The sequence below is a fragment of the Lingula anatina genome, chromosome 1 (genome assembly GCF_051362555.1).
Source record: "Lingula anatina isolate TDL-2025a chromosome 1, LinAna3.0, whole genome shotgun sequence".
Classification (NCBI taxonomy): domain Eukaryota; kingdom Metazoa; phylum Brachiopoda; class Lingulata; order Lingulida; family Lingulidae; genus Lingula; species Lingula anatina.
Genome location: NC_141767.1, coordinates 19,609,707 through 19,631,978, shown reverse-complemented (window position 1 = coordinate 19,631,978; position 22,272 = coordinate 19,609,707). Strand labels below are relative to the sequence as shown.

General features: G+C 36.1%; 4 protein-coding genes across 4 annotated transcripts; all 4 read right to left on the bottom strand.

Annotated features, from left to right (window-relative positions):
- Positions 1-65: 65 nt before the first annotated feature.
- Positions 66-3,896, bottom strand: LOC106151407 (uncharacterized). Its single transcript, XM_013524651.2, has 5 exons — positions 3,893-3,896; positions 2,370-2,525; positions 1,642-2,034; positions 1,261-1,440; positions 66-978 (listed from the first exon to the last, which is right to left on the bottom strand). Exons 1-5 carry the CDS (start codon positions 3,894-3,896, stop codon positions 758-760), a joined length of 954 nt encoding a protein of 317 aa, XP_013380105.2. The 3' UTR covers positions 66-757.
- On the bottom strand, positions 2,359-9,240 carry LOC106151397 (uncharacterized). Its single transcript, XM_087001957.1, has 8 exons — positions 8,996-9,240; positions 8,237-8,475; positions 8,147-8,205; positions 7,639-8,115; positions 7,180-7,359; positions 5,539-6,964; positions 5,059-5,221; positions 2,359-2,525 (listed from the first exon to the last, which is right to left on the bottom strand). The coding sequence occupies exons 1-6, from the start codon at positions 9,107-9,109 to the stop codon at positions 6,747-6,749; spliced, it is 1,287 nt and encodes a 428-aa protein (XP_086858083.1). The 5' UTR covers positions 9,110-9,240; the 3' UTR covers positions 2,359-2,525; positions 5,059-5,221; positions 5,539-6,746.
- A 3,662-nt stretch (positions 9,241-12,902) lies between these two features.
- Positions 12,903-15,998, bottom strand: LOC147764070 (uncharacterized). Its single transcript, XM_087001644.1, has 4 exons — positions 15,833-15,998; positions 14,977-15,177; positions 14,573-14,752; positions 12,903-14,341 (listed from the first exon to the last, which is right to left on the bottom strand). The coding sequence occupies exons 2-4, from the start codon at positions 15,143-15,145 to the stop codon at positions 14,124-14,126; spliced, it is 567 nt and encodes a 188-aa protein (XP_086857770.1). The 5' UTR covers positions 15,146-15,177; positions 15,833-15,998; the 3' UTR covers positions 12,903-14,123.
- Positions 15,999-18,598: 2,600 nt separating this feature from the next.
- LOC147764069 (uncharacterized) lies at positions 18,599-20,599 on the bottom strand. The gene is made up of 4 exons (XM_087001744.1): positions 20,438-20,599; positions 19,505-19,705; positions 19,118-19,297; positions 18,599-18,887 (listed from the first exon to the last, which is right to left on the bottom strand). The coding sequence occupies exons 2-4, from the start codon at positions 19,671-19,673 to the stop codon at positions 18,670-18,672; spliced, it is 567 nt and encodes a 188-aa protein (XP_086857870.1). The 5' UTR covers positions 19,674-19,705; positions 20,438-20,599; the 3' UTR covers positions 18,599-18,669.
- Positions 20,600-22,272: the final 1,673 nt, after the last annotated feature.

The window sequence follows — 22,272 nt, the reverse complement described above, 5'->3', positions numbered from 1 at the left end:
CACCAAATCCATTTGAAAGATATGATTTTGAACAGGTGTAGCAGTTAAATTTAAAGGTCAGTTGGTATTATTTGTTATATGTATATATATTTTTGGAGGAGGATGTTAAGTCCACAGTATGGGATATTTTTTAACATAAAAACGACTGGATAAAGTTTTTTCCTAGGTTATTAAAAATTTTGCCATTAGCCAAACGAATGGCAGATGAATTTTTTTCTTAATTTTCAAAGTTAAATTTGTGTAATAGAAAAATGATCATTTCCTCAAAATCTAGGGCAGCTACATACTTTAATTAACTTATCGCTTTTTCTTGCCTTAATTTTTGTTGACCTTCATTGTAATTGAAAAAATGCACTTAAATTAACTTGCCAAACATTTTTCTCTTTAATAAGAATGAAAGTAGTGTGTAGTAATTGAAGAATTATGCATAATGAATATTATGAACAATACTTAATATTATTCTATATAAAGATGATTAAATACAAAATTGCACTATTTTTATACATAAATATTACGTCAAACTTCAGTCTGGAATCTCACAAGAAATAATACTGTTTTTATTTAGAATTGCTTTAAAGTGTTTTTTTAATGCAAATCACGCATGTTTTATATTCTGCGTGTTGACAAAAGAACCACACTGTACGCATTATGTCATCATAAAACAGAAAAATGTACTAAATCCTTATTTTGTTTTTGTTTATACGCTTACGTTGGTAAAACACTGCACGTGTGCCTACATATTTCAATTAAGTAGTTTTTATCCACATTTTCGGAGGCGAATAGAAAGGGTGGCCCCATATCGCGACATTTTTCTTTGTTCGAATAGTCTGCAGCGATTATGCCCTCCTGTAAATGTGTTGTATCCAATGCAGCGTTCTCTGTCAAAGCATCGCGTTGCACAAGTACTGTTATCCAAGGAGTACTGGACTGTGTAGTATATGCCAAGATTTTGACCCACTTCTTCTAAGTAACAAGAACCTGAAAAATATATGGCATAATCAAATGTACAATATACAAAATCATTTCAGCAGTAATAAACGAAATATCATCATGAAAACATCGTCACTGATTACAACATACGTGTGTACGTGATTCACGAAAGATGATCTATTGAAGCAAAAATATTTGAATCCATTGAGCGAAAAGAAAAAAAGCAAAGCTGCGTGTGAAATACGTTTTACTTGAGGGTTGTCTTCTAATTTTAAAAATGTAAAAATAATCTCCTAACTTATGAAAACGATATACTCTCTCACGACGTACTCAGGGCCTCATCCGTGCAGTATCTTCTGTAGGATATTGCAGAGGGCTCAACGTAGGGACTAAAGCCAAAGTGAAGGCAGTACCCATGGCCATAACCGTAGTCGCTATAATGTATTGTTGCGGTGCAGTGGAACGTGTTCTCCGCAAGACAAAATGCCTGACAGTCCGCCACGGTATACCCTTTGAAAGACAACAAACGAGTCATTGCGTAAAATATTTTCCTTTAAAAGACTGACTATGTTCTTTCTGTGACCTGCTTGTCTAGATTACCCAGTATCAACACAAGTTATCAACAGTTTTAGGTGTAATGAAATAATTAAAACGACTAGAGAATATGGCAAGATGGAAGACTGAAGATAGAGAAAATTACTTTTTTCTTACCAGTGCCACTATTATCATATTTAGCAAGGGAATTAGAACCATCGGTTGTGACCATATGATCATATGTATCGAAGGCAGAACAGTTTCCAGCAGCGGCACCAGCTGCATTGGTGGCAGTAGTGGAATAAGCTGAAGTGGTTGTAGTATCTGGTTGAGCACTGGTTGTGGTAACAACTGCTTCAGACCCGGATGTTGTGACATCAACTGGTTGAGCGCCGGCTATTGTGGCAATAACCGGCTGAATCCCGCCTGTTGTTGCTACCACTGGTTCAGCCCCGGCTGTTGGGGCAACAACTGGTTGAGCCCTGGCTGTTGTGGCTACCACTGGTTGAGCCCCAGCTGTTGTGGAAATATTTAGAGTGAAAGGGTAAGTTATTGCACAAGGATTGTTTGCTTATACAAAAAAATATAAACGACGTTGTTTTGGCCTACAAAGATATACTGACAGTTGCGTGTTTAACTTATCCTAAATCATAAGGAAGGGGTTGCATGCATTTAAATTTTAAATCAACAGGTTCTTGTTTAAAAGAAATTAAAATTTCAGAAATACGGAATAAACTAGGCCTATACTAAAAGCACATATACTATTCTGTACACTTTACTTTTTGCCATTTCACATCATATGGTTTGGTTGGGGTGAGGGATAAAATATCCTGTTTTTGAAAATAATAAAATGTAAATCATCTAGTTTACGGTATTCAATATAAAAGTTACCTTGTGTCGTGTACCCTTCGGTGACTGGAGATACTGCGGAGATTTTGCAAGCCGTCGTGGAATAAATTGCATATTTTCTATGATATTTTCTGCAAGCTCCTCCCGCAAGCACATCGACGCTGTAAAGTTTGCACTTGCTGCCCGACTCTTTGTATGAGAACGACTGGCAGCTAAAAAAATGGAAATGCAAAATGATAACGACAAATTATGTGAAAGGCATACAATATGTTACAGGCAAACTATATTAAAAGAAAAAAACTCGATATGTGAGAATTATTCTCTGTAGATTATCAGCACCCATTTAAATCCATCCAAAGGATCTATAAATGCGCTTGTAAGTATTGAATTTTCATTTTTGCCGTCTATAGTAAAACTCATTTGTCCCCATTTCCAAAGTGACTTGAACTTAAAATTTTATTCATAGAAACCTGTGGATTGTTTTGGAATTTCTTTACCTTGGTGGTAAAGGCTATGTAGGCTTATGGTATTTTTTTTTACAAATAACAAATATGTAAAAAAAATGCAATTACAACATCATGCATATTCTTTTTTGGAAGTCGCACTAGTAAAATAAATTAGCAAGATAATCAAGTGAAGAAACAACAGTCAAACTGGTCAAAGTTCACAGACACACCTTAATTCCAACGCCAAATAAACCTAGAAAAGCAAACGATTATTTGGTGAGTGCTTTCATTTCCCTTTCTCAGTGACATTATTCAGGTGCCATTCCACGATAGATGAGGTAAAGAACACACGTTTCTTTATGCAATCAGAAACATCATATCTAAATTCTATATTTGTGTTGGTCTGCTAAATGAATGAAAGATATGTGCAAATCTGTCGATAGGGATGAAAGGATGCAAGGTAACCGTAAAGCGTTTCTTGTGAGTGAACAAATTTATCCACCGCATCACTGAAATAAGCTATAATTAAGACTATCGATCGCTGCAAAACGTGGATAAAAGTCATCACCAAAGGCTTAATGGTAAGTTATTATCTGTTTATCATGTTTATGTTAAATTATTTCCTTCTCACTTCACTTAGCTTTGGTCTCTGCAACGTCAATATCCCTCTTTTAGTCCCTGTAACTTATATGGTAAATTGCCAGCATAAATAGATCAACTGAATACGATTTAATGATGTATAAGCGCGTTTTACATACATAAACACAATGAGTAAGTTATGATGTACCAGTTCACATAAGTAGACCTAAAGGCATAGAAGATAGTGAATTATTCAAGCAATATGTATAAGCAGTATTAAAGCACCATGAAACTGATTCAAGTTGCATTTTTGACACCTCTTAATTTAATGCTCAGTTAACTTTTTTAAAATCTATTCATTCAAAAATCAGCAAAAACTTTTAAGATGACAACTTGGTATGAGCTAAGAATGAAAGAGTATTTCATTTTGACTTAATTCATTCTCATTTTTTCGATGTCAACAATATATCATTATGGTGATAAAAGATCGACGGGGTGCCATCCATCCACGAGTGGCAGACTACGGGGAGAGTTGTTTTTAAACGTTTACTCACCCATCATTCCACATGAGATGCATTCTCTTGAAAAACTGAAGGATCTTTTCCAGAAAAGTTATCGTTTAGCGCCAGAAGTTTTCCGTCACAAAAAACCTACCATTCACATGGATGTGTTTGTATAGCTTAGGCCAGGTCTTACACGATTTTAATGCTAGATTTTAATGAATAGCTTCTCAATGTGTAGCAGAGGTTCCTTCGGCTTCGAAATTTGAATTATATAGCACACGAGTTGCATGAGCTTAGCACTCAAGTGTAACTGCAAAATGTGATGCTCTTTCAGTGAATCTTCTACTGCTTGTATCTGCGATTGGATGCATGTATAAAGAAGTTACCAAACAATAAAATCATCTAAATGTCTAATACAATATATGCAGCATCGTCGTTTCGCTTTTGATTTCGCTTATATGATTATCTTTACTTTACATGTTTTTAATATTTTTCATATTTAGGGTTGTTTTTATTGGATCTTAAAACTCATTTTAGAATAAGTATGAATTAAGTCAAATCCTTTAAAGGGATAACAACCGTTCGTACGATATCCATATTTCACAATAAATACATTGTAAATAACTCATAGAAATACAATAAATTCTATTTTACCCCCAAAACGGCGGTTAACACAATTATTTTCTAATTTCTGCTTGCCATCACATCACGCGACCTCCATAGATGGCTACACTCTGTAATAATCTCTTAAGAGATTATAACAAAAAACCAAACATTTTAGTAAAAAAACCAGACTTATTTTGAATGTGGGAATGGATTCATTTACCATTGGTAAGTATGGGAAAATTGTTCTTTACCCCAGGAAAATTCATTTTTTGGCCAAAATGAACAGTTGTCATCTCTTTAAGCGATAAAGCGGTAATTGCATAACATAGTCGTTTATTCCTTTACGACAGCTTGTAAGCACTTCTTGGTCTGTACACGAATGACTGGTCAGATATATCTCTCATGTAAGTGTTAATAAGTGAAAAAAAGAGCAAGTCAAATTTGCCATACTTTATGACAAAATAAAACAAAGAAAAAACTTATTACACCAAATTGATTTGGTTTGATCTACAAAAAATGAAGCTCGTCCATAAAATCTGCGCGCAATATCCTCTCCCAAAAAAGACAAATACCCAAAATGTATGTTAAAATGCATGCAAAACTCAACTTGCCTTTCGTCTTGTCCACACCTTTGCATGCAGTACATAACAGTTGCATCGTTGATCACTGTTAGCAATTGGTTACTGTGTCCATCCGCGGTGCAGTCTTGTAGCTTACAGAACTGTCGACACCCATGTACTACTGTGCCAGTGAGCAATACAACGGCAGAGAGGACTAAAATATGGGAATTACATACACATAAGACCCACATACATTTACTTAGGTGTCAAACTGATATGTTTTAAAATTATACTTCTATCTGCCAATGTGATGGACATCAAAAACAAAATGAATGAGAGATTTAAGTCTAATACAAAGAAGAAGAAAAATGATAAATGAACATTAACTGTTTCTAGATAAGATCACGTATGCATGAGACGCACATGACTTGCTTCATCGAAAGGGGAATAATCCTATTATAACAACGATTTCTTAATAGTAAACTTGCATGTTAAAATCAAATCTGTGCAACGTTCTTGCATAACACTTACCCAACAGCGGAGCGCTGAGACGCATTTTAGACACAGTGTAATCACAGTCAAGATCAAAACTGGTGTTTTTCCTTCGGCGCCCGAGTTTTAGACACCACACGAGTAACTGGATGCAAATTTCCTTTTCCTTGAGACAAAACAATATGAATTGATCATAACTCCCTAAGCCCCACTAGTGGCCACCGCCTCGTCCACTAATGGTCATCTTCCTGGGCTTTTTATCGATCTAGTCAAGGACCTAACACAAATAAACAGACGGTCAACGGAGTGTATGATTCCTGACTTCTGCCCTTAAGGTGTGCATGCAATCACTACGTAAATTGTGGAGTTGTTTATTGCGTTTTATAACTACCACGCGACTTGTTAGTTTAATCTATTTATCAGACTATCACTGAAATTTGTCTCGTTTATTGATTGTCGTTGACTGAATGGCCATGAAAATAATTGCATGAATGAACACTTTTTTAAATTGGTAGTTATCCATGTGTACATTTTGCAGTAAGAAAATATACTCTCTGCTGGACGTTATATATAGCATAGTGCGAAAGTACAAACAATACACGGCTATTTATTCTATAAAGTAGAAGGTCAGTAAAATAATTCCAACCCGAAGAATAACGCATAATTAACAAGTTATAAATAATATTTTATCATTACATTTATATAAGATAGTAAGATACAGAGTCGTACTGGTTTTTATAAATATTATGTTAAAAGTTGTATTAAATCTAACATTGCATAAAACTATTTTCATTAAGAGCTCTTTGAAGTGTGGTCTCTTTCCAAAATAATCCAATGTTGACAAAATAGTCGCACTGTATACATATCCTTATCTCAACACATCTAAAAAAAAACTAAATCTTTCTGTATGTAACTTGTACAGTATAATCTTCTTCGAGTTGCAAAGTGAAAGTGAAAGTAATCAGTATCGTCTAATTTTTCCACTCTCCGAGAGAACCTAGAAAGTGAAATTGATTAGAGTATGTGGAGTTTAAACGGTTGAATTCTGGTTGATTTTTAGTGGCCGTTATAACTGAAGTGTTGGATATTACTTATTTTTCATTCACTTAGGACCAAGACCCGTGATTTGGTGGGATCAAGGTCGAGAGCAGGCCACTTTGTGCAAGGAGTGTGTAGATGCGTTTGAGTATCTTGTCTTTGCTTATACGTTGGCGTATCTTCACGCATTTTTTCAACTGTGGAAGTTTTTATCCACATTTGCGTACGCGAATAGAGAGAGTGGCCCCCGATCGAGAATTTTTTCTTTGTTCGAAAATCCGGCAGAGATTGTACGTTGTAAATGTGCTGTATCCAACGCAGCGTTCTTTGTTAAGGCACTGTGAGGCACAAGAACTGTTGCCCACCGTGTACTGAAGAGTGTAATATGCGGAAAGATTTTGACCCAATTCTTCTAAGTAACAGGAACCTGAAAAGAAATTATGTATGGCAATGTCAGAGTTTGTCAGATTATATCAGAACACTGATTAAAATAATTACATTTTCAAGCAAGATTATTTGAAAAGCATCAAAAAAAAGCACGCTAAATACGTTTATTTTATAAAGAATGTAAAACTAAATATCCATCTAAAACAACGAAAACAGTTGCTTCTCAATAACAACGAAGTATCTTAACAGACGTACTTAGAGCCTCATCCGTGCAGTATTTTCTATAGGAAATTACATAATTCTCTGTGTAGGGAACGTAACCAAATAGTTGGCAATAGCCGAGGCCATAGCCATAGTCGCTAAAGTGATTCGCTGCGGTGCAGTAGAACGTGTTCTCCGCGAGACAAAACGCCTGACAGTCCTCCACGGTATACCCTTTAGAGAAAAAAACAACAAAGCGTTGCATTTAAATACACAAAACAAAAGACGCAGGTGTGCAAAATACAATTGTCTTTAAAAAACTGACAGTGCTTTTTTATCCAAGTTGTAGCAAGTAAGCTACATATTCAATAATGTATACGGCAGATTATCCAACATCAAGGCAAACCAAACACATAGCAAGCCAGTAATAACATTTTGGTGTAATAAGATTTAAGGTTTAAGAATATGGTAAAATAGAAAACTGCCGATAGAAAAAAATTAGACTTCACTTACCAATGCCACCAGAATCATATTTGGCAAGGGATGTAGAGCCATCGTATGTGATATGGTTTTCATACCTGATGAAGGCAGAACAGTTTCCAGCAGAGACATCAGCTACAATGGTGGCAGTAGTGGGACAAGCTGAAGTAGTAGTAGCATCTGGTTGAGCTCCGGCTGTTGTGGTAACAATTGGTTGACCCCCGGCTGTTGTGGCGACAACTGGTTGAGGACCGGCTGTTGTGGCGACAACTGGTTGAGCCCCGGCTGTTGTGGCAATGACCGGTTGAGCTCCAGCTGTTGTGGCGACAACTGGTTGAGGACCGGCTGTTGTGGCGACAACTGGTTGAGGACCGGCTGTTGTGGCGACAACTGGTTGACCCCCGGCTGTTGTGGCGACAACTGGTTGAGGACCGGCTGTTGTGGCGACAACTGGTTGACCCCCGGCTGTTGTGGCGACAACTGGTTGACCCCCGGCTGTTGTGGCGACAACTGGTTGACCCCCGGCCGTTGTGGCGACAACTGGTTGACCCCCGGCTGTTGTGGCGACAACTGGTTGACCCCCGGCCGTTGTGGCGACAACTGGTTGACCCCCGGCCGTTGTGGCGACAACTGGTTGACCCCCAGCTGTTGTGGCGACAACTGGTTGAGCCCCGGCTGTTGTGGCGACAACTGGTTGACCCCCGGCCGTTGTGGTGACAACTGGTAGAGCCCAGGCTGTTGTGGCAACAACTGGTTGAGCCCCTGCTTTTGTGTTGACAACTGGTTGAGCCCCGGCTGTTGTGGCAATGACCGGTTGAGCTCCGGCTGTTGTGGCATCAACTGGTTGAGGTCCGGCTGTTGTGGAAATATCTAGAGTAAAAGAGTGAAATTTGTTGCCCCAGGATTGTTTTCTCAAACAAAAGAAATCGAAACTACATTGGTCTGAATTAGATAGATATATTAACAGTTGCACGTTTTACGTATTCTAAATCATAAGGAAGGGGGAGGCTTATTTTGTAAAATAGCCTGTTTTTGAAAAGAACAAAATGCAAAATCCTTTGGCTGTTGGTTTTCAACAGGCCAGAACTCCGTAGCAAAGTAAAACAAACACATGGCCTCGCACATCATCAATGCAGTTAAGACGTCGATTACGTCAAAGCCAATTCAAAAATACGCATCATAATTTTTATCAAAATATTCAAATACTATAAAATTGTGATGTTTGCAACGTTTATAATGTTCCTACGCAAATGAATTAACTTTTTTGGTAAATAACCCCTTGTCTAATGCACTTTGATTATATCAAGTTGCGTTTGTTTTGTCGGAATCCCAAACCCTCCTGGAACCTACAACTAACCATTTTACATTTACGTAATATGTAAACATTCACCTTGTGCCGTGTATCCTTCCGTGACTGGAGATACTGCGGAGGTTTTGCAAGCCGCCGTAGAATAAATTGCATATTGTGTACTATATTTTCTGCAAGTTCCTCCCGCAAGCACATCGACGTTGTAAAGTTTGCACTTGCTGGCTGATTGTTTATATGAAAACGACTGACAGCTAAAAATGCAAAAGCAAAATGATAATGAAAATTTAATAAAAGGCATACAGTACGAGTTATGGTCCATAGCTAAGAATTTCTGAAAAATTTAGCATTATTTTCTGTGGGCCTTTCAACAAGTTATAGAGTCTACCTTATTCAAAACCGTTAAGAAAAATTCCGATTTATTGATTCGTTTATAAGTTACAAATTTCATTTTATCCGTCATAAAAGAAATTCATTAGCCCCAACTTCCATTACGTAAATAAATTAAAAGCTAAAAGATTGGACTTAAATGGCTTTATAGATAGAAACCTTTGAATAGTTTTGGGGTTTCTTTACCTTGGTGGTTACGAAAAAAGCGATGGTATTTCTTTTATAAATGTAAAAAATTGCAATTACAACCTAACCTCTTGTCTCTTTTGTAAGAAAGTTGCATAAGTAAAAATATTAACAAGATTCACAAGTTTAGTAACGACAGATTTTGGTCAAATTTCACATTGTGTTCTTCCTATTTAGTGACACATATCTTTATTCAAATTCCTTATAAACTTAGAAATATGTAAACGATTATTTTCTTAATATAGTCTACTACTGACATTTAAAAAAAGTTTAAGGTTATTTAATGAATAAAAAAGCAATTTTTAAATCCCGTTTCATTTTTATTTAAGAGTAAGTTTTACAATATGACCTAAACGTCTCACCAGACTCAAAATCTACGTCACAAAAGAATTTTGTCAGAAATGTGAAGATTTGCCATAATCATGCACAAAGCAAAACAATTGATCACTCACCCATAAGATGTGTGCAATACTAGGAAAATGCAATGTAATTCGCACTGACAAAACAATATCAAGTTTAGTGAGTATTTTCCTTTCTTTTCCTCGGTGATATTATACAAGGGCCATTACGCGATAGTTGAGGTAAAGAACACGTTTCTTTATACAAACGGAGAACTCGTCTCTAAATTCGATATATGCGTCGACATTATGTGTTGATCTGTTAAATGATACAGTGAATAAAAGTTTGTTCATGTCTGTCGATAGGGATGCAAGTTATTTTCATTCTATTTCAAAAACAAATTGGTGTTTGTGGAGATGCAAGACACCAGGTGAAGCGTATGTGACGAGTGATCAAACTCAGCCACCGCATCAATCTAATGTGCACTGAAATGTACTATAATAGAGAATATCGATTGCAGCAAAACACAGATAAAAGTTTGCGCAAAAAGCTTCATGGGACAGTAAGTTATTATCTGTTTATCCTGTTCATTTTAAATTACTTCCTTCCTTCTGTGTTTTGGCCTCTGTAACTACAATGTGCTTTTAGAAACTTTAACCAATATGGAAGATTACCAACACAAACAGATCAATTGAATGTGATAAAATGATGCATAAGCTCGATTTGCATGAATAACGCAAGAGTCAAATATAACGAAACTACCAGGGAGACCAGTTCAAAACCATGCAAAGAACTGATTTTATATCCAGTGGTGTTTAAGTCAGGGTTTTAATTCATTTGTTTGTTATACGTAATAAACAGTGAAATTTATTCAAGCTTTTTTATAAGTTAAAAGTTAATGTAGACTAGGGTAAAAGAAAATTGGCAATCGGTTTCTTTGACATCGAACAAGCAAACATTATGGACCTCGAGAATGTTGGTCTTAAACTTTAAGTCTCCCATCATCATTACAAGATTTGGGGGAACGTGAAAATTTGCAAAATTTAAAGAAAATAGCTCTTGTGATGTGTAGTAGAGGATCCATCTGTAAATTGTGAGTCGCCAAGAGTTCCGTGAGCTTAATGCTCGAGTGTAGCTGCAGAATTTGATGCTTTTACAGTACATCTTCTTTGGTAGTTTTCCGCGATTGAATACCTGTATAAAAAACTCATTACCTCCGCCAAGGAGGTTATGTTTTTGGTTCCGTTAGTTTGTCTGTCTGTCTGTCTGTTAGCAACATTACAGAAAAAGTTATGGACCGATTCTGATGACATTTTCAGGAACTGTCAGAAGTGGGCCAAGGAACAGATGAATAGTTTTTGGTGGTGATCCAAATCAATAATCAATCAATAATCAGTAATCCGGATCAATAATCAATCAATAATAAAAAATATCGAACATTTAGGGGTGAAACGGCATTGGGTGGAGCCTTTGCGCTCTCGGAGTGCTTTTCTAGTTAAACAATAAAACTATCCAAATGTCTAATAGAGCATCTTTGTTTCGCTCTTAATTTATAATAATAATAATAATTTATTGAGCACATGAAATGAGTGTACATTTATAGGCTCTCTACACTACTAATTATAATATACTTAAGTTTAAATACATGTACATAGTAATAATAAAGTTAAAGTATAATACCAGGTGTTATCTCAATTTGGATAGCTTAATTTTGCTTTAATTATTCTATTCTGTAAATGTTTCGTTTTTTTTATTATAGTTTTTAGTTGTTTAAATGCATCTTGAAATCGCATTTATGTTAAACACTTAAGCGGTAAATGCATAAAATAAGCAGTTATTAGGCTACCAAGCAACGTCAGTTTTAGTTTATATACGAACGACTGGTCAGATAGTTCTATTAAGTTAGTATTGATTACACTTGAATGCAGGGGCAATTCATAACAAATAAAAATTATTGATCATGTATTCATCAACTTATTACTAAATGAAAAACTAAAAGATAAAAAGAAATTTTGAACTATGTGATAAACACGTTTGCCATAACTTATGACAATAAAACAAAGAAAATATAATCTTATTATACCAAACTGGTTCGGTTTCATCTTTAAAGAATAAAGCTTTGCGCGCAATGTACTTTTTTCTTAAAGGCCCACTACCGAAATGTAAGCTAAGATATAAGCCAACTTGCCTTTCGTCTGGTCCACACCTTTGCATGCAATCTATCACAGTTGCATCGTTGATCACTTCCAGCAATTGGTCACCGTGTCCATCCGTGGTGCAGTCTTGTAGCTTACAGAACTTTCGACACCCATGTACTACTGTGCCACAGTGCAATACAACGGCAAAGGGGACTAAAATACAGCAATGACACCCGTGTAGAACCCGCATACGTCCGCTTAGGTATCAAAAAGATGTTTAACATTATATTTCTATTTACCACTATGAAAGTGACATTAGGAACTAAAGGGATGTGAGATTTAAATCCGATATAAAAGTTTCACGAAGCAAAAATGGTAAATGAACATGAACTGTTTCTAGGTAAGGTCAAGTAAGAATGAACCGCTCATGGCTTGTTCATCGAATGGGATTCTAATATTGCCAAAATAGCTATTTGTTGAAAGAAAACTCGCATTCTAAATCAAATCTGTGCAACCTTCTTGCATCACACTTACCCATCAACGTAGCACTGAGACGCATTTTAGACGCAGTGTACAAATTAAAGCCACAATTAAAACTGGCGTTTTTCTTTCGGCAATCGAAATTTAGGCACCACACAACGGGTAATTGGATGCAAATTTCCTTTTCCTTGAGACAGAACAAAATTAATTGATTACCGCATAAGTACAAACAGTGGTCGCAACCTCGGCCACTTATGGCTATCTTCTTGCGGTTTTTATCGATCTTGTCAAAGACCTAACTCAAATGAAAGGCCGTCAGCGGAGCGAGTGATTTCTGACTTCTGCCCTTCAGGTGTGCATGCAATCACTATATTAATTGTGTTGATTTGGTCATGGAATCACCGCGTCTTGTTAGTTAAATCTATTTAATAGAATATCATTGAAATTTGTATCTTGCGTATAATGAGAATTTCAGTCCAATATTTACTTCGTTGACTTGAATGACCATGAAATATGAGCGTAAAGATGAACACTTACTTAAATGATATTTATCTATGTGTACATTATACAATAATAAAAGATACTTTCTGCTTGACAATTTGTATGACAAAGTACAAATAATGCATGGCTTTTTCGCCGATACAGTAAAAAGTAGGTAAGAATAATTCCAAACTGATAAATTATGTTTTTAAACATAAAAAATTCTGACAATTCTGACAATTAAAATGAACATTGTAAATACTATTATTATTATATTGGATAGTAAGATGCAAAGTCGTACTGGTTTTTATACACAGATATTATGTAAAACAATTTAAGTATAGAATCTCACATTACCTCACATTCTCACATGGAATAATGCTATTTTCATTTAGAATTCTTTGAAGCCTGATCTTTTTCAAAAAAAAAAAAATAATAATAATAAAATAAAAAAATAATCCAAATCACGCAAGTTTTAAAGGCTGTATGTTGACAAAATAGTGGCACTGTACACATTTTCTCATCTGATCAAATCTAAAAAATCTTTTGTAATATTCTTATAATATTCTTATGTACATTAAAATCCAATTCAAGTCTCCTTAAAGTTATGGAGTGAAAGTAATCTATATCATCTATAAACAGATGTATAAAAAGGCTCATCACTTTTGTGGATGATAATAGGTAAAATACTCTTATGCCACAAACTGCATATTTACTCACGTGACATCTCTCACAGATGGCGTTGTGTCACATAGCGACAAATATTCTCGACTATGTGACACAATGCTATCTGTGTCACTCAGCACCTGACAAAGATGGCCAACAGTCAATCCAAATAGCTCACGTGAGTAAATTTGCAGTTTGTTACAAAAAAGCATTTTTACTATCAATATCATTTTATTTCTTCTCTGTCACCGAGATAATCTAAAAGTGAAAGTAGAATATGTGGATTGCCTAAAGTTTACACGTGTGGTTTGGATTCTGGTTGATATTTTTAGCGGCTTTTATAAGTGAAGTGTTGGATATTACACATTTTGCATTCGCTTAGGACCAAGACCTTTAATTTGATAGGATCAATGTCGATAGTATGGGACTGTGCATGGAGTGTGCACGTGCGTTGGAGTGTCTTGTCTTTGTTTATACGCTCGCGCGTGAAAAATAGTGCACGTGTGTCCAAATTTTGTCAACCTTGGTGCTTTTTATCCACATTTGCGGAGGCGAATAGAGAGGGTGGCCCAATTTCGAGGATATTTTCTTTGGAAGAAAAGTCGGCAGAGATTGTACGTTGTAAATGTGCTGTATCCAATACAGCGTTCTTTGTCAAAGCACTGCGAGGCACAAGAACTGTTACCCACCGAGTACTGAAGTGTGTGATATATGGAAAGATTTTGACCCAATTCTTCTAAGAAACAGGAACCTGAAAAAAATTATGCGTGAAATTGTCAGACTTTGTCATGTTATATAAACAGTAATAAAAAGTATATGATCCAAGAAAGAAAACATTATCAAGCAAGAATATTTGAAAACAATTGAAAAAATGCAACACGTGAAATATGTTTCAGTTCAGGGTCGCCATCTGATTTTATAAAGAGTAAATTAAATATCCATCTAAAGCGGCGAAAACAGTTGATACTCTCTTACGACGTACTTAGAGCCTCATCCGTGCAGAATTTTCTGTAGGAAATTACATTATTCTCTGCGTAGGGAACGAAGCCATATAGTTTACAATAGCCTAGGCCATGACCATGGTCGATTATGTGATTCACTGCGGTGCAGTGAAACGTGTTCTCAGCCAGACAAAATGTCTGACAGTTCTCTACGGTATACCCTTTAGAGAAAAACGAACAAAGTGTTACATTAAAACACAAAATACAATATTTAGAATTTAATTGTCTTTAAAAAAAACTAATAAATGTATAGATTATCCAATATCGAGGCAAACTAAACACATAGTACACCAGTTCTAAACAGTTTTAGCATAATAAAAATATAAAAACGGTTTAAGAATATAGTAAAATAGAAAACTTTCGAGGAAAAAACTATTTCACTTACCAATGCCACCAGTATCATATTTGTCAACGGAGCTCGGACCATCGGATGTGACCTGGTGGTCATACCTGACGAAGGCAGAACAGTTTCCAGCAGCTACATTGGTGGCAGCAGTGGGATAAGCTGACGCAGTTGTTGTAGTATCTGGTTGAACTGTGCCCGTTGTGGTCATAACTGGTTGATCTCCAGCTGTTGTGCCAATATCTAGAGCGACGATTAAGTAAAATTAAAACTCGGAGTAGGAGGAGGAATCCATAACATCCAAAATAATTTTATTTCTAAGCTTGTAAATGTCAGAAAAATGTCATAGATGAATGACCCTTTAAATGTTATATGGAAGTTGTCACGAAAAGGCTAGGCTAGGCCTATATCGTACGAGCGACAGATGGTAGTAAATTAAATTTTGTTCAATTAATATTAGCCCAAATTCACACTGGCAACAATATTACCGACTAGCAAAACAAGGCTAAGACTGTCCGCGCATAATTTAGAAAAAGTGAAACGAAGGTGGACAGAGATGTGAGAGTATACAGTCTGAAAGCCACGTGGTTTGTTTCTGTGTAAAAACAGCTGCAATTAGAAATAACTTTCCACAAGTAGTTGCTAATGTTTTTATTAATCCATATGTGCGAGACATCTCTAGGTGTATTAGGTTATGCCAAAAAGCATTGTCGTAAAACAAGGCCAGATAATAGATGGTTGTTTTTTCGGTTAAGCCTATGTATATACAATCCTTCTGTTTTGCCCGAATTATTTATAAATTTGTCATAATTTGTATATTATGGAATTCTATCTATCTATCTATCTATCTATCTATCTATCTTTACATTTTACATTAAAGTCATATATAAACATTTACCTTGTGCCGTGTTCCTTTCAGTGACTGGAGATACTGCGGAGATTTTGCAAGCCGCTGTGGAATAAATTGCGTATTGTTCATTATGTCTTCTGCAAGCTCCTTCTGCAAGCACATCTCCATTGTAAAGTTTACACTTGCTGACTGATTTTTTGTATGAAAACGACTGACAGCTGAAAAAAATAAATGCAAAATGATAATGGCAAATTATATGAAATTGTATGAATTAGTAATTGGACAGAGAATTTTCAAAGTGCTTGATGCAGTAAATTCCAGATGCCGTTTCCTGATTAAGCTAATAACCCGGTAATACCGAATGCCGTTTCCTGACTAATAAAAGTTTGCAACAGCCCACAAAATCAATGACTTAACCGTAGCCATAAAACGTGTTTCGCCAGAACTTTTCGTAATTGCAAACCTGCCATTTACATGCCTGTGTATAGCCGAGGTCCGGTTTTGAAAGATTTGGAGGAACGTGAAAATTTCCAAGATTTAAAGATAAAAGCTTCGCAATATGTAGCAGAGGATTCTTGGGCGCGTCCATCATCGAATTGTTTTTTTACGATGAATGGTTTATATCAACAATTGAGTATATATGTATACAGAACTTATCAGCAAAAAAACTATCCGAATGCCTAAGAGCATCGTTGTTTCAGAGTTGTCTGGTTTGATTTGAAAGAATGAAGCTTGTTTACAACTCTTGCACAATATATTTTTTTCATTTTAGGCACACGATGCAAAATGTAAGTAAAGATATAAGCCAACTTGCCTTTCGTCTTGCCCACACCTTTGCATGCAATCTATCACGGTTGCATCGTGGATCACTTCCAGCAATTGGTCACCGTTTCCATCTGTGGTGCAGTCTTGTAGCTTACAGAACTTTCGACACCCATGTACTACTGTGCCACAGTGCAATACAACGGCAAAAGGGACTAAAATACAGCAATGACACCCCTGAAGGACCCGCATACGTTCGCGTAGGTATCAAAAAGATGTTTAAACATTATATTTCTATTTACCAATATGAAAGTGGCATTAGGAACTAAAGGGGTGTGAGATTTAAATCCGATATAAAAGTTTCACGAGGCAAAAATGGTAAATACTGTTTCTAGGTAAGATCCAGTAAAAAAGAAACGCTCATGGCTTGTTCATCGAAAGGGATTCTAATACTGCCAAAATAGCTATTTGTTGAAAGAAAACTCGCATTCTAAATCAAATCTGTGCAACCTTCTTGCATCACACTTACCCAACAACGTAGCACTAGCACTGATATGCATTTTAGACGCAGTGTACAAATTAAAGCCACGATCAAAACTGGCGTTTTTCTTTCGGCAATCGAAATTTAGGCACCACACAACGGGTAATTGGATGCAAATTTCCTTTTCCTTGAGACAGAACAAAATTAATTGATTACCGCATAAGTACAAACAGTGGTCGCAACCTCGGCCACTTATGGCTATCTTCTTGCGATTTTCATCGATCTAGTCAAAGACCTAACTCAAATGAAAGGCCATCAGCGGAACGTGTGATTTCTGACTTCTGTCCTTCAGGTGTGCATGCAATCTCTACATTAATTGTGTTGATTTGGTCTTGGAATCACCACGCGTCTTGTTAGTTTAATCTAAATTTCATAGAATGTCATTGAAATTTGTATCTTGCGAATAATGAGAATTTCAGTCCAATATCTACTTAGTGGACTTGAATGACCATGAAATATGAGCGTAAAGATGAACGCTCTCTTAAATGATATTTATCTATGTGTACATTAGACAATAATAAAATATACTTTCTGCTAGACAATTTGTATGACAAAGTACAGATAATGCATGGCTTTTTCGCCGATACAGTAGAAAGTGGGTAAGAATAAATCCTAACTGATAAATTATGTTGTTAAACATAAAAAATTCTGACAATTCTGACAAATGAAATACTATTATTATCATATTGGATAGTAAGATGCAAAGTCGTACTGGTTTTTATACAGCATGTATTTATGTAAAACAATTTAAGTATAGAATCTCATATTACCTCACATTGTCACATGGAATAATACTATTTTCATTTAAAATTCTTTGAAGCGTGATCTTTTTCAAATAAAAAAAAATCCAAATCACGCAGGTTTTAAAGGCTGTATGTTGACAAAATAGTCGCACTGTACACATTTTCTCATCTGATCAAATCTAAAAAATCTTTTGTAATATTCTTATAATATTCTTATGTACATTAAAATCCAATTCAAATCTCTTTAAAGTTATAGAGTGAAAGTAATCTATATCATCTTAGACGTATAAAAAGGCTCATCACTTTTGTGGATGATAATAGGTAAAATACTCTTATGCAACAAACTGCATATTTACTCACGTGACATCTCTCGCTTGACCTGTCGTTCATTTTCATCAGTGAGTGACACAGATGACGTTGCGCCAAATATTCTCGACTATGTGACACAATGCCATCTGTGTCACTCAGCGCCTGACAAAGATGGCCAACAGTCAATCCAAATATCTCACGTGAGTAAATTTGCAGTTTGTTACAAAAGAGTATTTTTACCATCCATATCATTTTATTTCTTCTCTGTCACCGAGATAATCTAAAAGTGAAAGTAGAATATGCGGATTGCCTTAAGTCTACACGTGTTGGTTGGATTCTGGTTGCTATTTTTAGTGGTTGTTATAAGTGAAGTGTTGGATATTACACATTTTGTATTCGCTAAGGACCAAGACCTTTAATTTGATAGGATCAATGTCTTGTCTTTGTTTATACGTGTCTTGTCTTTGTTTATACGCTCGCGCGTGAAAAATAGTACACGTGTGTCCAATTTTTTTCAACCTTGGTACTTTTTATCCACATTTGCGGAGGCGAATAGAGAGGGTGGCCCAATATAGAAAATATTTTCTTTGGACGAAAAGTCGGCAGAGATCGTACGTTGTAAAAGTGCTGTATCCAATGCAGCGTTCTTTGCCAAAGCACTGCGAGGCACAAGAACTGTTACCCACCGAGTACTGAAGTGTGTGATCTATGGAAAGATTTTCACCCAATTCTTTTAAGTAACAGGAACCTGAAAAAATTATGCATGAAATTGTCAGACTTTGTCATGCTATATAAACAGTGATAAAAAGAATACGATCCCAGAAAGAAAACATTCTCAAGCAAGAATATTTGAAACCATTGAAAAAATGCAGCATACGGAATATGTTTCAGTCCAGGGTCGCCATCTGATTTTATAAAGAATAAAATTAAATATCCATCTAAAACAAAGAAAACAGTTGATACTTTCTTACGACGTACTTAGAGCCTCATCCGTGCAGTATTTCCTGTAGGAAATTACATTATTCTCTGCGTAGGGAACGTAGCCATGAAGTTGGCAGTAGCCTAGACCATGACCATGGCTGCGAAAGTGATTCGCTGCGGTGCAGTAGAACGTGTTCTCCGCAAGACAAAACGTCTGACAGTTCTCTACGGTATACCCTTTAGAGAAAAACGAACAATAAAACAAACAAAATACAACATTTAGACGTATAAATTTTATTGTCTTTTTTTTAAATTGACAATGAGCTCTTTCAAGTAAGCTGCATATCCAAAATTTCCAAATGTATAGATTATCCAATATCGAAGCAAGCTAATTACATAGTACATCACACAAACTTTCGAGAAAAAAAGAACTATTTCACTTACCAATGCCACCAGTATCATATTTGTGAACGGACCTCGGACCGTCGTATGTGACGTATTTGTCATACCTGACGAAGGCAGAACAGTTTCCAGCAGCTACATTGGTGGCAGCAGTGGGATAAGCTGACGCAGTTGTTGTAGTATCTGGTTGAACTGTGCCCTTTGTGGTCATAACTGGTTGAGCTCCGGCTGTTGTGCCAATATCTTGAGCGACGATTAAGTAAAATTAGAACTCGGAGTAGGGTCATTATCAGCAGGAGTCCATAACATCCAAAAATTATTTCTAAGCTTGCACATGTCAGAAAAAATGTCATAGATGAATAACCCTTTCGATGTTATACGGAAGTTGTGTTTTCACGAAAAGGCTATAGGATATGAGTACTTTCAGGGGTTACCAGACATCGAAAGTGATATCTTTAATGCCGACACCCAAAAACGTAAATCACTCGTACGAGCGACAGAGGGTAGTAAATTAAATTTTGTTCAATTAATATTAGCCCAAATTCACACTGGCAACAATATTACCGACTAGCAAAACAAGGCTAAGACTGTCCGCGCATAATTTAGAAAAAGAGAAACGAAGGTGGACAAAGATGTGAGAGCATACAGTCTGAAAGCCACGTGGTTTGTTTCTGTGTAAAAAACAGCTGCAATTAGAAATAACTTTCCACAAGTAGTTGCTAATGTTTTTATTAATCCATATGTGCGAGACATCTCTAGGTGTATTAGGTTATGCCAAAAAGCATTGTCGTAAAACAAGGCCAGATAATAGATGGTTGTTTTTTCGGTTAAGCCTATGTATATACAATCCTTCTGTTTTGCCCGAATTATTTATAAATTTGTCATAATTTGTATATTATGGAATTCTATCTATCTATCTATCTATCTATCTATCTATCTAAACATTTTACATTAAAGTCATATATAAACATTTACCTTGTGCCGTGTTCCTTTCAGTGACTGGAGATACTGCGGAGATTTTGCAAGCCGCTGCGGAATAAATTGCGTATTGTTCATTATGTCTTCTGCAAGCTCCTTCTGCAAGCACATCTCCATTGTAAAGTTTACACTTGCTGACTGATTTTTTGTATGAAAAAGACTGACAACTGAAAAAAAAAAGAAATGCAAAATGATAATGGCAAATTATATGAAATTGTATGAATTAGTAATTGGACAGAGAATTTTCAAAGAGCTCGTTGCGGTAAATTCCAGATGCCGTTTCCTGATTAAGCTAATAACCCGGTAATACCGAATGCCGTTTCCTGACTAATAAAAGTTTGCAACAGCCCATGTAATCAATGAGTTACCGTAGCCACAAAACGTCGCTTGTCATCAGAACTTTTCGTAACGGCAATTGATGCATCTGTATAGCCGAGGTCCGGTATTGATAGATTTGGGGGAACGTGAAAATTCCCAAGATTTAAAGATAAAAGCTTCGCAATATGTAGCAGAGGATTCTTGGGCGCGTCCATCATCGAATTGTTTTTTTACGATGAATGGTTTATATCAACAATTGAGTATATATGTATACAGAACTTATCAACAAAAAAACTATCCAAATGCCTAAGAGCATCGTTGTTTCAGAGTTGTCTGGTTTGATTTGAAAGAATGAAGCTTGTTTACAACTCTTGCACAATATATTTTTTTCATTTTAGGCACACAATGCAAAATGTAAGTAAAGATATAAGCCAACTTGCCTTTCGTCTTGTCCACACCTTTGCATGCAATCTATCACAGTTGCATCGTGGATCACTTCCAGCAATTGGTCACCGTTTCCATCTGTGGTGCAGTCTTGTAGCTTACAGAACTTTCGACATCCATGTACTACTGTGCCACAGTGCAATACAACGGCAAAAGGGACTAAAATACAGCAATGACACCCGGCCGTTTAGGACCCGCATGATGATATGTACGTAGGTATAAAATGGGTTTTTAATATTACATGTCTGTCTGTGAGTGTGTCGTTTGATGGTGACATCAAAAACTAGATGAATTGAGATTTAAATACAAGATACAAAAAATAATTTAAAAAAAAATACAAAATACGAAAAATTTCACGATGACAAAAAGCTAAATGGACTTTTACTGTTTCTAGTTAAGATCATGTACGCATGAGATACTCATGGCTTATTTCATCAAAAGGGATTACTGTTAAAACAGCTATTTGTTGATAGTAAACTCGCATTCTAAATCAAATCTGTGCACCGTTCGTGCATCACACTTACCCAACAACGGAGCGCTGAGACGCATTTTAGACGCAGTGTACAAATCAAAGCCACGTTCAAAACTGGTGTTTTTCCTCCTCCGAACGAGATTTAGGCACCAAACAACCAGTGCCTGGATGCAGATTAGATTTTACTTGAGAAAAAAACAATATGAATTGATTACTGCATAAGTTTCGACTTCGTCCCTAATGGCGCTCTTCCTGTGATTTTTTATCGATATAGTCAAGTACCCAACTCAGATGAACAGATGGTAAACGGAGCGTGTGATTCCTGACTTTTCTCCTCAGGTGTGCATGCAATCACTACATATTGTGGACTCGTTAAATTTCATTCTATAAGTACAACGTATCTTGTTCGTTACATCTATTAATCAGACTGTCATTGAATTTAATTTTGTGTCTCGCGTAAACTGAGAATCTTGTGCCATTTGGTATGAAATGAGTCGGAAGTGGATATACTTTCTGTATGTGGCTGTCATTTAAGCGTTTGTCTGTATGTGTATACACTGCTTTTTAATTTTACCTTGCTTACTAAGCCATTCAATAC